The 15,189-nt window shown below is 38.0% G+C and overlaps 1 protein-coding gene across 2 annotated transcripts in view; it reads left to right on the top strand.

The window, feature by feature from the left end:
- The first annotated feature begins 13,362 nt into the window (after positions 1 to 13,362).
- PAS1 (FKBP-type peptidyl-prolyl cis-trans isomerase family protein) overlaps positions 13,363 to 15,189 on the top strand; it is a 268,332-nt gene continuing 266,505 nt past the window's right edge. Inside the window, exons 1-3 of one of the 2 annotated variants that reach the window (XM_087688279.1) lie at positions 13,363 to 13,567; positions 13,703 to 13,793; positions 13,947 to 14,016. In XM_087688279.1, coding sequence (XP_087544405.1) covers positions 13,503 to 13,567; positions 13,703 to 13,793; positions 13,947 to 14,016 — 226 coding nt within the window. In that variant the 5' untranslated portion in view covers positions 13,363 to 13,502. The remainder of the gene's footprint in view (positions 13,568 to 13,702; positions 13,794 to 13,946; positions 14,017 to 15,189) is intronic. The other variant, XM_087688278.1, reaches the window with a different exon arrangement.

Here is a 15,189-nt window from a genome sequence, read left to right as displayed (position 1 = left end):
TCTACTCAAATGCAAAATATCCAAGTAGCTCAAGTGACTCCCAATGGAACAAAATCAAGTGCCAACCGAGCAAGACAAGCTCAATATATCATAGACATGACATTCGAGCATCCAAGATACATGAACCAAAACCCGGGAGTATGTAAGTCACTAAAGTAACCAAGCCATGTAACTGCAACTAATATGAATGCCACCAAGCTCAAAATTGAGGCTCAAAAGCATCCCATAGCATATTCAAGTGCATAGACCAATGCTAAGTATTAATACATTCATATGAAGTACCCAAATGACATTTAAGAGCAATAGACATACATTTTCCCTAATAAAAAGCTTGTTGCTTTGTTATAATAGCAATGCAAAAACCTTTGAAAGCTAAGCCAAATGAGGGCTCAAATCAACCAAAAATCATCCCAAGATAATGTCATAACATCCACAACCATCGGGGTACCAAATGAGCATTAGTAGATATAAACAGGGGCTCCAAGCCACTGAAGTAAACCCTCCTAGATTTGTATTATAGTAGGTTTTCTATATATTATAGCAACTAATAGAAGTTTGGGGGACTTGAATCAATGCCTAAAGCATCTCAAGACATGGGCCAAGCATTCATCAATGATCCCAACATCATATGAGCATCAATAGGCATGGGTAGAAGCTCAAAGTGAAATGGTTATCTTTGTTTTATGATAACATGTTATCTTGAATATCCACCCACAAATAGAGGTTTAGAATCTCAAGATTTGTGTCCAATGATGAATGTTAATGTTGAGAGGGTAGGGAAGCAATGCCTAGCGATCAACAAGTACTAGAGTAAGCAGTAGTACTACTGTTAATGCTAGGAAGAAGAGGCCTGAAAACAAGTGCAATATGAGTTGTCCACACTGACTTATTTGTTACTATTGTTAGCCACATTGGAACACTTATTAGTGCTCAATGATTCCTTTGGAAAGGCCTTGGCAAGCTCAATCAACCATGGAGTAAGTCAAGTTCAAACAATTACCTCAAATGGAAGAAATGGAAATTGTTAAACCTTGAGCTATAGGCATTGACAAGCTAAAGCAAACTAAAGAAAGGCTCCTCAAACCAATGTTCTAATACCAATTGAAGGGAGAAGCCCAAGTGAGAGCACAAGCAATCAAAAGCACTAGAGGTGAGCTATGGTAGATGGAGTAAGAGAGTAAGAGAGAGAGACTCAAGATGTGGGAACTCCAACATTCACAATGTGTGACCAGCATCCCTTATTTTATTATTTCACTAAATAAATAAAGAATGAAGTGACAATAATAGGCATCTACCATATGTACAAGCATGCAAGTACCATTAATGTAGTGAAAACACATGCAACATAAGCACACGTGCCTTTACCCCTAACAAGACATGATAACAAGCATCATCCAACTGTCTCTAGTAGAAATAATGGTTTTTGTCAAACTCATGACATGATGTGCATCATGAAAAACAAAAGAAGTACTCCTAGGAAATTGCAAGCAAACTTCATTGATGCCAATGATATCACATACATGATCATCTCCCAATCATACAGAACCTAAAATGGTATAGTAATAAAACCAACTACGAAGTGGGGTCACATGAAAGGAAGCCCTTGAATCAAGTAACCAATACCAAGAGAATGAGGACTGACCATCAGTCAATTGTGTGGTAGCAAGTAAAGAAGCACCCAATATGGTGTCATCTAAATTGTACTCTAATGTATTGATCTCTTCAATGTTGACAATGGATTTAGTAATGCACTAATCATCCAATGAATTTTTATTTTTTATTATGCATTGTTATTGGCCTTTATCATGCCTATCCTAGCACATCTTATGGCAATGTGATCGTATGTTGATGACCAACAAATATGTGCAAGTAAAGGCACCAAAATGTGCTTGTCATGGAAACATCTTTTGTAGAATGATCCATTGCAAATGTAATTTTTGTCAAAAATCATTTATGAAGCAATGTAACAATGTGGGTCCTTAAGCTCACATCTTAAAATATTGAAAGGAAAAGTAAGGTCAAACACCTTCATCTCATTCCAAAAATTGAAGGGTCTTTAGACCTTAGCCAAAATGTATGCAATTCAATTTTATAATATCAAGAAAGGAAAATGAGGAGGCTTGTCGGGTGATTTGAGGAGGTGGGAGGCTGAGGTGGTTATACTCTCTCTCTTCCTTTATCTTCTCCTCTCACGCTTCATTTTCTCCTCTCTCCCATTTTGGCACAACTCTCATCTTTCTTGTTCTTGCTTTTCTCTCTTGTGCTTCATGCTCATTTTTAATGGAGAGTGAGGAAGAGGAAGAGGGTGAGGATGGAAGAATTGTCCAATTTCTTGTGTGCCTCTTTCTTGTGTGATTGGAGAGCATGGATTCTTGGTGAGAAGGAGAGTTTTCTTGCAGGTTTTTATGGCCAGCAAGTGTGCTTGTAGCCTCTCTTGGCCGGTTCGTGGTTCTCATGGTGCTGTGGCAAGGTGCTCTTCATATGTGTCTCTCTACTACCTATATTAATGGCATATAAGTGAAGACTTATGACCACAAGATATATATGAGCCTACCCTTGACATCTAGACTTAGATCTATTCTGTAATGGGTCTCTACCACAATGGTCATTATTGCCTCTAGCATCATGCCAACCTCAAACTATGAGAGCATGAGAGGTGCGGAATGCATCAGCATTCTTCTTATTAACCTCTTAAATAAGTAAATCTCCCTCTATATTTGAGCATTCAAAGCTACCCTTATGAGCATTAGTGCTTATGGTAGTACAAAATATGTCCCATAACTCAAAGAAAGTAACAAGCAATAATTTTATTTCTATCAAGTGAATGTAGGATAATACAAGTGACTACACATATTAATGGATCAATTGTTCAAATTACCAAATGCACCATCAAGCAATGAAGACCTACCTAAAATATATCACTAGAAGAGGCTTTAAGGACCACATCTACAAAGATCATGCTTCATATACGTGTGCCTCCATAAGTATTTGCTTGGCTACTCTCTCTACCAACAAATAAGGCACAATATTAATGAGAAGGTAAGCCTCTATCAATGGTAAAAGCTCAAAAATTTTGGTTCGTCATCAATCAAGCCATAATTTTAGTAACACCATACCTCAAGTTTCGTGAATCACTCCATTGTTACATCTTCGACATCGACCAAGTTATTTCTTCTTAAGAGCCTCCTTAAGTATATTAATCTTGTCATATTCTTCTCACTAAGACTAGAACGTTTTTTCATATTGCATTGTATTTTAAAATAAAGAAAAGAACAAAGAAAAATATGCACGTAGAAATATAGCACCACACCTAGGGGCCCTTAAGTTAGGCATGCCTAGTGGCTTCAATCAGGTACTAGCAACATCCCTAACCCCCCTAACCTTACTTCCTATTCCCCCACGTAACTCATGGCACATCAAGGGTAGGACACACCTAGGGAGCCTCGACTTGCATATGATTAAAACTATCTCCCTAAGTCACTTGCATAAGTTCTTCCAACCTTTTCCGATCTCTCATAGCTATAGTAACAATACAGGAAGCACGATAACTAGCAAGTGAACTGGGTATTACTCAATATTGTAGTCCTACTCATCAGCATTGTAGTCTCTTTTCATTGAAAGAAACCTTCACCATCACACTTATGATTGTGAATCCATGCATCTCATAGTACTTTGAGGTCCTTCTCATGATTCCCCATTGACTCCGTTATCCCTCAACAACAACAATAATACTTCCCATCAACTAGTTATCCATTAGTGCCCTGGTTCATTGATGATCGATGAACTAAAGACATTTTGTTGTCTTCTAACTATCTAATAGCCTATGTAAGAACATGCATTTACATAGTAATTCTACCACCTATACATGGATTAGGTCCTCAAGTGTGGGAAAACACTCTGGCTTTTGCCTCAAGGACCGATCTCCCAATCCATACATACATCATATGCATGCAAACTACCTAGAATTCCCCTAAGGAGAGAGCATGAGAGGTTTTCCCTTGCAAGTAGGGGCAAATCTGGCAGCTTACAAGTTCTACCTCAAGCTAACATTCTTTATGATTCCCAACTTCAAAACCAACCATTTGATCCCAAATGGCCTTTGCAAGAAGATCCTATTTTCAGGCTTAGATGATTATGTTATTTATATTATCTCGAATGTATTACTTGGTATCTTTGGGCTTTTAGATGTTATAACATACATATATTGTGCTTACTTTGCTCTTGGATGCTCTAGTTTGCTTCTAATGGGAGTACTTTCAAATTTTATTACAGATCTTGGCTTTTAGACATTATGGGAGTCTCTCATCTATGCTCATTGGTTTATGCAGACATTGTCTTTGCAATTATTAATCATTGGGGGCTTATCTTCATTTGATGTTAGAGGCAGTTATGAGACCGTCGTGGTAGAGATCCATAGCAGAATAGATCTAAGTCTAAATCTCATGGGCAATCTCGTAGTAGTAAATTCTATGGTCCTAAGTCTTCACTTACATGTTATTATTGCAATTAGCAGGGATACATACAACCATAGTGCCATAAGATATGCGAGGATAGGCATGATAAAGGCAAAGGGAAAATACAAGATAAGGCTAAATCCATTATCAAGATTGAAGAGATTAATGGATTTGAGTATATTATAGATGACTACATATTGGATTATTCTTCACTTGGTGCCACACAATTGACTAATGATCAATCCTCATTCTCACAGTGTTTGTTACTTGATTCAAGGGCTTCCTTCAATATGACCTTGCATTGTAATTGGTTTTATACCTACCATACCATTTCACGTTTTGTACAATTGGGAGATGATAATATATGTGACATTATTGGCATCAGTGATGTTCACTTGTAGTTTCTTATATGTACTTCTTTTATTTTGCATGATGTACATCACGTCATTGCTTTGATAAAAATCCTTATCTCCGTTGATGGATAATTGGATGATGTTGGCTATCATATCTCTTTTGGTGATTCTACTTGGAACATTACTCTAACCTCATTTTTGGTAGAGGTGCCAAGGTTGGCAATATTTATCTCTTGCTTATTTTTAGATCTACTAATCATGTGCTGGCTATCACTTATCTTCCTCACATATCTTAGTGGCATCACTACATTGGACACATGTCATTTAAAGGAATGAAAGTTTTAACTCCTTCGCAATATCTTTCACCCTTGGACTATTCTAGTTTTGATTCTTGTGATCGTTACTTATATGGCAAGCAGACTTGTGATGCTCATAAGAAGTTTGGCTCTATGCACATGGGTAAGTTGCTAGCTCTTGTTCATTTTGATGTTTGTAGTCCCATGCCCTATTAGTCTCTGGGTGGTGCTAAGTATTTTGTTATGTTTATTAATGATTTTTCACATAAACTCTAGGCTTATCCCATAAAAAAGAAGTCAAAAGTTTTAGTATCTTTCAGCACTTTGTTGCTTGCTTGAGAAGCCCATCCCATAGGCATGGTCATTAGATCTACAATCTATTTGCAATGCATCAAAAGAGAATACATAGGATGCAAAAAGTCAAGGTCTTAGAGAATAATACATCTAGCATGTGCTACAAGTCTCTACAAATTGTGAAACATCCCTACACATGGCTTTTCACCAATATCTCTATATGAATCTTCTCAAAGGTAGCCCATAATCCCTTGTGACTAGCCCATAAGCTCTGATGAGACTCTTGCTCAGTATACAACTCAATACCCTTGTCACACATCACTCACTATGGGATACCTCTTTTGTGATTTAGATGTTTCCAAGAGAAAATGTCACACAGGTTTTCAAAACTTTTTTCTCAGAGTGGCATTGCTATTAGCGTCGCTATATATGTTGCAAATAGAACTTGCAATGCTAATAGCGACACTTTTAGCAACACCACTATTTTGCGTTGCAAATGGACGTTGCTATTGCCCCATTTCCTTGTAGTGGCATATGACAAAATATACGTGAAAAATACCCAAAATATGTGTTAAACCTAGTGGTGGCATATGGATGGCAAATATGTTATCTAGAGCCAGGTATGAAGTTGAAGAGTATTTGGTGCTTGATGATGATGAGGCAAAAGTTGCAACTACTAGACTTGTTCATGACTATCATATTTTCTTAATGGAAACTTTTTCAGAGGAATTATATGATGGAAAGTGGCTACAAATCAGAGAGTATTTGAGTACCTCGTCTAGGAGAGATGGATGGATTGATGATGATCTCAAAAGAATCAGGAGAAAGGTGTATAGTTACTTTCCAAAGAATGGCTTATCTGTGAAATTTTCTTGAATAAAAAATAGTCATTTTCTATTCAATTTGTAAATAACCCCTTTATATTATATCCTTCTATATGTAAAAATGTATAAAAATGGTATGTTTCTCTCACTCATCCTCTTCTCTCCTTCCCTTCCTCTCTCATTTCTCTCTTTCTCTTCTCTTTGGTTCCTTTCTCCCCTTTCTCTCCCTCTTTCTCCCTTCCTCCCTCCCTCTCTTTCCATGCATCTCTTTGCAAAGAAAAACAAAAAACTAAAAGAAAAGAACACAAAAATAAGGCAAGAAGAGGCAATGTACCTACCTCAAAGGCTTAAAGATGAAACCCTTTGTGCCTCCTCTTCACACCTTCCCTCCCTTCTCCCTTGCACACTTCTCTTTATTCTTCGTGTACAACGGTGGGCAACGACGATGGTGGTGATGAGCTCCGCTCCCCCCCCCCCCTTCTCTCTCTCTCTTCCTCTCCCTCTCCCTCTCAAAGCTTTAAGCTCTCTTACTCTCTCTGTCATTCTTTCTCAAGATGATCAAGGCATTAAGCATCAATTGATTACTCCCTATACCCCACCCTAAAATGATGTTGTCGAGAGCATGAATAGGACCATTTAGGAGAAGGCTCATAGTATGCTCAATTGTGAAGACTTATCCCATACATTGTAGGTTGAGGCAGTTACTACTACAATTCATTTGATTAATAGATCCCCGTGCACTACTCTTGGTGATAGAGTTGCAGAGGAGGTATAGTTTAGTAAAACTCCTTAATATGGACACTTGAGAGTCTTTGGATGTGAGGCATTCTACCATATTCCCAAAGATAAGTGCAACAAGTTGGATCCAAAGTCTGTTAAATGCATCTTTCTTGGATATGGTGATGTATAAGAGATGGGCTATCGTTTGTTGGATCCACATGCTAAAAGAATTATCCAAAACCATGATGTTGTGTTTCATGAGGATAAGATACATAAGAAACTTGAGCAAGTAGTTGAGGTGTGTAGAATAATCTTTCAAGAGGAACCTCCTATTATTGTATAGCTAATCTTCCCCCTTAGGATAGCATGTAGTTATTGTTGATGCTCCAATGGCCAAGGATTTGCTTGTTGTTTGGGATCATGTCAATGTTAAACAAAGAGAACAAGATGCACTAGCTCCATAAATAATTTTGCAATGCTCTACTAGAGCCTCGTGTCCTCTTTATCACTATGCACCCTCTATAGATTATGCCAAGATGACAAGCTTTGCTGAGCCCATTACTTGTATGGAGATTATGCACAAAGGTGACAAATTTTTCTGGGAGAGAGCTATGCAGTCAGAGTTTGACTCATTGCGAAAAAACCATACTTGGAATTTGGTTTCCCTACTAAGTGAAAAATATGCACTGCTATGAAGTGGGCATATAAGTTGAAGAGCACTCCTAGTCACCCTAAGCCAACATATAAGGAATGTTTAGTTGCAAAGGATTTTAAATGAGAAAAGGGAGCTGGCTTTGATGAGATCTTCTCTTTTATGGTCAAAATGACTACCCTTCACTTTGACCATCAGTTTGGGGATGGTAAGCTATACTGAAACATAGTTGAGTCCCAATGGCCTCGAAGATAGCCCTCTAGGAGTGTGATGTGAAGAGAGAATCACGATCACTAATGATTCTTCTGGGTAACCCATGCAGTTTGAATATTTCCTTGATGAATAATCTTGCGATGTCTGAGGCTTTGTAGTTTGTCTTGACAGGGATGATATGTGCATTTATATGCAGCAACGTAAGGGCTTTGTAGAAAAGGACAAGGAACACCTAGTGTGTGAGTTGAGGAAGAGTCTCTATGGACTTAAGCAGGCGCCTAGGAAATGGTATCATAAGTTTGATGCCATACAAGAATCAATAATCTTACTCCGGCAATGCTATGAATCCATATCTGCACAAGAAGAAGGCCGTGATAGTAGGCTTATAATTTTGATACTCTATATTGATGATATGCTGATTTTACTGAAAGTGCTCTTAGTGAGCTAGATGCTTTAAAGACTTAGCTCAAGAAGAGCTTTGAGATGAAGAACATGGGACATGCTTCTCATATGCTCGGTATGCATATTATGCACAACCAATCTCTCTAAGGGACTCTTCTACTTGTCCTAGAAGGAGTACATTCACATGATGTTTTAGTTTTATATGCAAGTTGGTAAACATATTGGCACTCCTTTACCTTCCACATCTGAATGTTAGTTAGGTAGATTGTCCCCATTCAAATGATGAGAGGGTTGAGATGGCCAAGATTTTCATATGCACTTATTGTGGGCAACTTGATGTATGCGATGATAGCCACTAGACCTGACATAGTATTTGCAGTGGAAATTGTAGCTCGTTACGTGGAAACACTTGGCCAACTACATTCAAATGTTGTGAAGGTTATCATGAGATACCTTAAGGGCAATGTAGACTTGTGCCTTTACTATGGTAGCCAAGATATTGGAGTTGTGGACTACACTAACTCAGATTATGCAAGACATGCCAATAATAGAAAGTGCATCTCTAGCTATGTCTTTATCTTTGGTGGATATGCTATTTCTTGGATGTCTAGGGTGTAGAAATGCATTGCCTTATCTACTATCAAGGTTGGGTAGCCACTAAGGCATGCAAGAAGGCCCTATGGTTAGTCCATTTGATTGCAAACCTTGGTAATACTTCTATGACTTCTATACCATATTCATATTCTATGAATGCCATCTAGTTGGCACCTAATCTGTTCTTTCATGTGAAGTCCAAATATATTGAGGTGTGATATTACTTCATCATAAAGGTCGTTGAGGACAAGCATATAGAACTTGTCAAGATCTCTACAAACAAGAATCATACTAATCTGCTCACTAAAAGTCTTTTAGTGGAATGCTATGCTTTCCTTAGAAAGATGATGGGACTAGGGTGAGATGATGTCTTTCCTCATCCAATTGTACTCATATCTACATGTTGTAATTTTCTCCTCACTCATGACACATTCACCTTTAAGTGGGAGGTTGTTTGGGGTTAAAGGCTTCATGTACCTAGGCACCTATATTTACCTTATACTCAGTGCCCACATACACTACATATAGTAGTTGTCCATATCATTGTCATCTTTATTCCTTATTCTTTACTATGATAGAATAATAAAGGAAATGCAGGTCATATAGTGTGATTGTTGTAGTTCCCACACATTGGTCTTTCTCGTTGGGTTCAAAACCTCCATAGCCATTGCTCTTGCTTCCACTTGTGCTTTTCTCTCTCTCACTCTTGTTCACCCTTTCATTAACATCAATTGGAGAGATTATGATAGAGATCTTATTTTACACTTTCTTATAGATCCCCTCCCCCCCAGAACACATCACATACATACATGAAGAGTTGTGTCTCCAAGGTGGTAGTCAAGTTTAGAATCATTTTGTATTGTTTAGCATGTTTGAATGCATTATGTAATATTTACTTGACTAGGCCCTCCCTTATATATTAGTGGTATTTACTACTATGAAATATTTACTTGATTAGGCCCTTCCCTATGGCATATCAAGCAAAGAAAAATATTATTCTTAAGCTATCCCTCTATCTACATATACTTTTGGTAAAAATAGAAATTTTTTTTATCACACTATAAAAACTAGTTGGGAGCTACATGATACCTTTGTATATCAGTTGCCAAGTATCTAGCTTTTATGCATGCATGCACTTATGAAAAAAAAAAAAGACTTTAGAGTTGAATTTTGAAAGTTGAGGCCACTATGAAAAGAGTAGCATGATGAGAAAAAGGACCCTCATGGTTTTCGAGAATATGTATGTAATCTACCACTAGCAAGTACTAGGTCTTGATATTGAAAGACTTGGTTTTCTTCAATTTTCATGTTAATGATGTTGTTTGGAATAGGCAACACCTTAAAGACATGAAGCCAATTCAAGAGAGTGATGAAGAAGGAGAATAAGACAATGAAGGAGAATAAGAAGATAAAAAGCATCTTGAAGCCTTTACCATGATCTTCAAGAAGAGAGGAGCTAAACCTATTTTTCCAATTGATGAAGGACTTCTCTAAAGTATGTATCTCTTTTGAAAATTTTAAACCCTTCAACTCAATATATATAAGCCTTGGCTATACTCATCATGCTTAAAAGCCCAAGTTTCTTAAATGATTGAAACCTTTGAGCCACAATGATCAAGCCAACAAGAATGTCGTTGAGCTATTTAAGGGTGGACACTTAAGTCCTTAAGCCATGCAATGACCAAGCAATTGCAAAATATGGTCATGCCTAAAGTTTTGTGCACCATGAGTTTGAAGGGGGATAGGGAGATATGAAATCCATGATGTGCATTGAGGAGATGCATGAGAAGTGCACTAAGTAGCTTTGATTATTTTATCCTATATTTATTCATGTCTTAGTATAGAGTTTCCCTACACACATTGCACCATAGGAATCAACTTTTCCATCTTCCCACTCTGCTCATTCGAAGATTCACCTAGAAACCAATTAGGTGTGATTACACCTAATAAAACTACTATGAAATAGCACAATTTGTAATGGCTTTATAAAGGCATCTCATTCTCATGGAATAAATAGTTCACTTTTCTTGTTTCAATGATGTGATTCCATTGCATTTTGCACTCTTTCATTTCCTCTCTTATTGATCTCCCACAAAATCTCAATACATTAGGATTGTGATAAATATGTATACACATTTATCTTTGCTAGACTAGATATGCAAGGTGTTAAGACTTCATTTCATTATGTTTGATACACACACAGAAAGAAAAAAGTATTTGATTGCTATCCCTCTCTTTCTCTCTTTTCACACACACACACACACACACACACACACACACACACACACACACACACACACACACACACACACACACACACACACACACACACACACACACACACACACACACACACACACACACACACTCTCTCTCTCTCTCTCTCTCTCTCTCTCTCTCTCTCTCTCTCTCGTAATCAAGTGGCTATTAGCCCCTAGTGGTGGTAATGGTAAGCCATTTGTTTTATCAACCCATTGATCTAGGCTCAAATCTCCCTTTCTAATTCATGTACTAAATGACCATGTGGATATATCAATTGAACTCAAGACCATTTGGTCATCATGCATTCAACTTAACTAATTGAGCTACACCTATTTAGAGACACACCTCTCGTAATCAAGTGGCTATTAGCCCCTAGTGGTGGTAATGGTAAGCCATTTGTTTTATCAACCCATTGATCTAGGTTCAAATCTCCCTTTCTAATTCATGTACTAAATGACCATGTGGATATATCAATTGAACTCAAGACCATTTGGTCATCATGCATTCAACTTAACCAATTGAACTACACCTGTTTGGACACACACACACACACACACACACACACACACACTCTCTCTCTCTCTCTCTCTCTCTCTCTCTCTCTCTCTCAAAAACTTATAAAGCACTCAAAAACCGATTTCCAAAGTGAAATTTCTTTCCTTTTGATTTAGTTACAAATTTGAAATGGCTATATTCAATAATGGAGATATTGCATGATTCTCAATTGTTCACACGTTTAAACAATTGCATGATAAAAAAGACAAAGTACTACTATAGTTTGGTGTTGTACATGATACATATAAGAGACAGTCCATGCCTACATATATGAGACTTTAGAGGACAACAAAGTGTTGCACCTTTCACTCTCCTTCTATTTCTCTCCATTAGCATGATCCATACCTAAGAAACAACTTATTATTTGGTAATAGGAGTTTGTGGTATGGTTCCTTTTTTGTAGGGTGAAGAACTAATGCATATATTTCAAGAGGAAGGTGTTTTATCATAGTCTTTTAGTAGCAAACATAAGCTAAAACAATAATTCGCAATGTGTGTTTTTTTTTGTTTGTTGCAGAATTGTCATGTAAGAGGAAGAAGAAGAGCTATGGTATATCACATGAAAACTATTATCAATGGTAAAAAGCATGGTGATGTGATTAGGTAATTTTTGATTGGAATATTTGGGCTCCACTCTAAGATTAGTGGCCCACAATTTATATGTGTCCATATACATTTCAAATGTTTGCAAAATGATAAGGTGATACTTCCATTTGATTTACTATGCTGATTAAGGAATTGTGAACACTATGGCTTGGAATCCGCTATAGTTTCATGTTAGTGAGAAGTAAGGGCCCCAATTGCCTTGATTTTATAGAGAGCACACAATATTGGGGGACAAAGGATGATTGCTCACATGCCCATTTTGTCACCTAGGAGGAGGGGGAGACATAGGTTTCCTTATTCTTACACTCCATTTTCTATGCTACTTTGCATCACAATTAAGTTGTTGTAGTTCCACCCCTTAGCACGACAATGTCATGTGTTAAGATATCCCTCGTGTGATGTGGCTTGCTCATACCTCATTGAACACAAGGGGCCCAACTACCACAACTCCATAAAGAACATTGTGATACTAGAGGGCAAATGATAGTTACTTCAATGCCCATTGTAGCACCTAAGAGGGTGGAGATACACATTACCCAACTCCTAAGGGCCCTTATAGATGTTGTAGATGGTTTGCATTGAAGAGAAGTTCACAAACATGTATCAAACAACGCCCATCAAAATTGCTACGCCCTTTTACTAAGCCGAGACTAGATTTGACGATCTCCCAATCACAAGTTAATTTCTTAACCAATTACACTAACTTAGTGGGATGACAAGCCGTTGTGATATGTTATGTGTGTGACCAGCTCATTTATAGACCCCTCCTTTTTAGAAAGCCTTGATGCAAGTTTGTAAGCAGCATAAGCCTCTCACTCCCTCCCCTCATAGCAACACTCTATTTCTACGCATGCTTAAGGATATTTGGCCCGCACACAAGAAGTTTTTGATATTTTTCCATGGGGAAAAAGGGGCTCTTTTCCCTAGCTAGGTGTGGTTGGGGGCAAGGGGCCTAGACCGGCAGCGCCCTGCCTCTAACCACATCTAGCTAGGTATGCAGTCTCTACCTCTCAAAAGCTCATGTTGATGTCGTAATTCACAATATGAGAATTATGGTGAGAGTTTGTCTAAAACTTTATTGTGATAGCTCTAGACTCCTAATTTCTAAACCCTTGGGGGACAAAAAAGGACAAAATAGAAAACAAACACACGTACGTGTGAATAAATCCGTGAATTCATCATGTCTTCATTCTTATCAAGCAAATCACGTTCTTAAATATATGAAACCAGATCACTGACGGGGCTACACAAGTAGAAACAGAGAGAGCACAGCTGAAATGGGAAACGAACAGCACGATGCGATGGAGCCTCCCTTGCTACCCTCACAGAAAGCCGATTCCAGGTTTCTTTTCATTCTTGGGTGCATTCATTGTTCTGATATGTGTGATAGACTTCTCGGGACATGCCATGTTTTCAACCATTGAAAATTCGGATGAGCTGACGCCTAATCATTAACATGACTATGATGGCCCTTTAGTGAGGAGAAGCACCCACTTGCACCTGGGGATGTAATGAAGGCAATCATTAGACCTGGGGAAGGTGCTGCAACCCCCCAAAAGGGTGATCAGGTATGCCTCTTTGACATTAAGTTATCCGAGGAATTCCATAAGGGATATTCTAGAATTCAGTGCAATTTTTTGGTGCAAAATGCATCTATATTATCTGAGGATCTCCATAAGGGATATGCTAGAATTCAGTCCATTTTTTCATGCAAATTGCAGATTGTCATGCATTACACAACACGGACTTCTGATGGAGTCGTTGTTGAGTCCACTCGACTTGATTTCGGAGGTGCGTTGTCATACCTTGTGGCTTAGTCTTGTAATCCTATCGAGTTGCCATTTCCAGACAAAAGTTCAAGACTTGCTACATCATATCTTTCTACCTAGAACTAACACAGATTAGTCTTTTGGTATGAGTGGAGAAATCAGTGTACAGCAAGAGAGAGCTAGCTCTACGGAGTCCCAAACCACCAGATTTTCCATGTACCTAAATAGTATACAAGATTTCAAAAAGCTCATAAAGTTCTCATTTTCAAGCCAATGAGATTGAAGATATTTGAGTACTTGCAATTTGAAAAATCAACCAAACAATCTGTTAAACCAAGACCATTGTATTTTGGTGATAAAAAATCATACCCATGAAAGGAAAACAACACCTCTTTTTTTTAAATGTAGGAAAGAATGCTTATGAGGTATCTCTTTCTAGAGAAAGCATATATATATATATATAGATATTGGTTAGAGAAGATAAACTAGGTGGTTCCTCAAACACTCCCCACTCCCCTTTCTTTGCCTTGGGCACCAAAGTCCCCACAACGAAAGGAGAGTATTCACTTTTCTCCTTTCATGGAGTGAGTGTAATTGGTGGATGAGTCAGCTTAGGTTGTAGTTTTCTAAAACTATTTTGAGAGTGACAATCCTTGGCTGGAAACTTGGTTTCAAAGTTGACACCATACTACAATAGATTGGGACAGTGGGACAACATAACACCAAGTGGATCATGCAAAATCACACAGGCACCTCAAAGCTGCTTGAAATTGTAGTTCGAGTCAGCTTCTCAAAACACGATGATGGGAACAAGGACTTATCGAACTTAAGGGTGAACTTGCATAAAAGGAGGCAAAAATACAAGTACAAGCAGTATGCGATTTGGCTAGTTTCAAAGTAGCATTCAATGCAATTATTGCGAGAAAGAACAGACAAACAAAAATGAAAGCAAAGTGGATGCTGAACACAGCAATGGGTGAAGGCAATTAACTAAATCACATAGATGACGTTACAGTCTTCAGCTCTTTCATGAGGTGCAATGTGCAGAACCATTTGAGACATTGGGATCACTTCACAATGTCTAAAGACTAAAATGATGACAAAAAATGCTTTAATTTAATTGGTGAAGCTACAAGTATGGCAGTAAGAACTTTACTGGCTCAAGGTTGGACTTACGCAATTTCTAGCTGGCAAT

Source organism: Lygodium microphyllum, chromosome 11 (genome assembly GCF_053477565.2).
Source record: "Lygodium microphyllum isolate KBCC chromosome 11, Lygodium_microphyllum_v1.1.10, whole genome shotgun sequence".
Classification (NCBI taxonomy): domain Eukaryota; kingdom Viridiplantae; phylum Streptophyta; class Polypodiopsida; order Schizaeales; family Lygodiaceae; genus Lygodium; species Lygodium microphyllum.
This window is presented reverse-complemented; position numbering and strand designations above follow the sequence as displayed.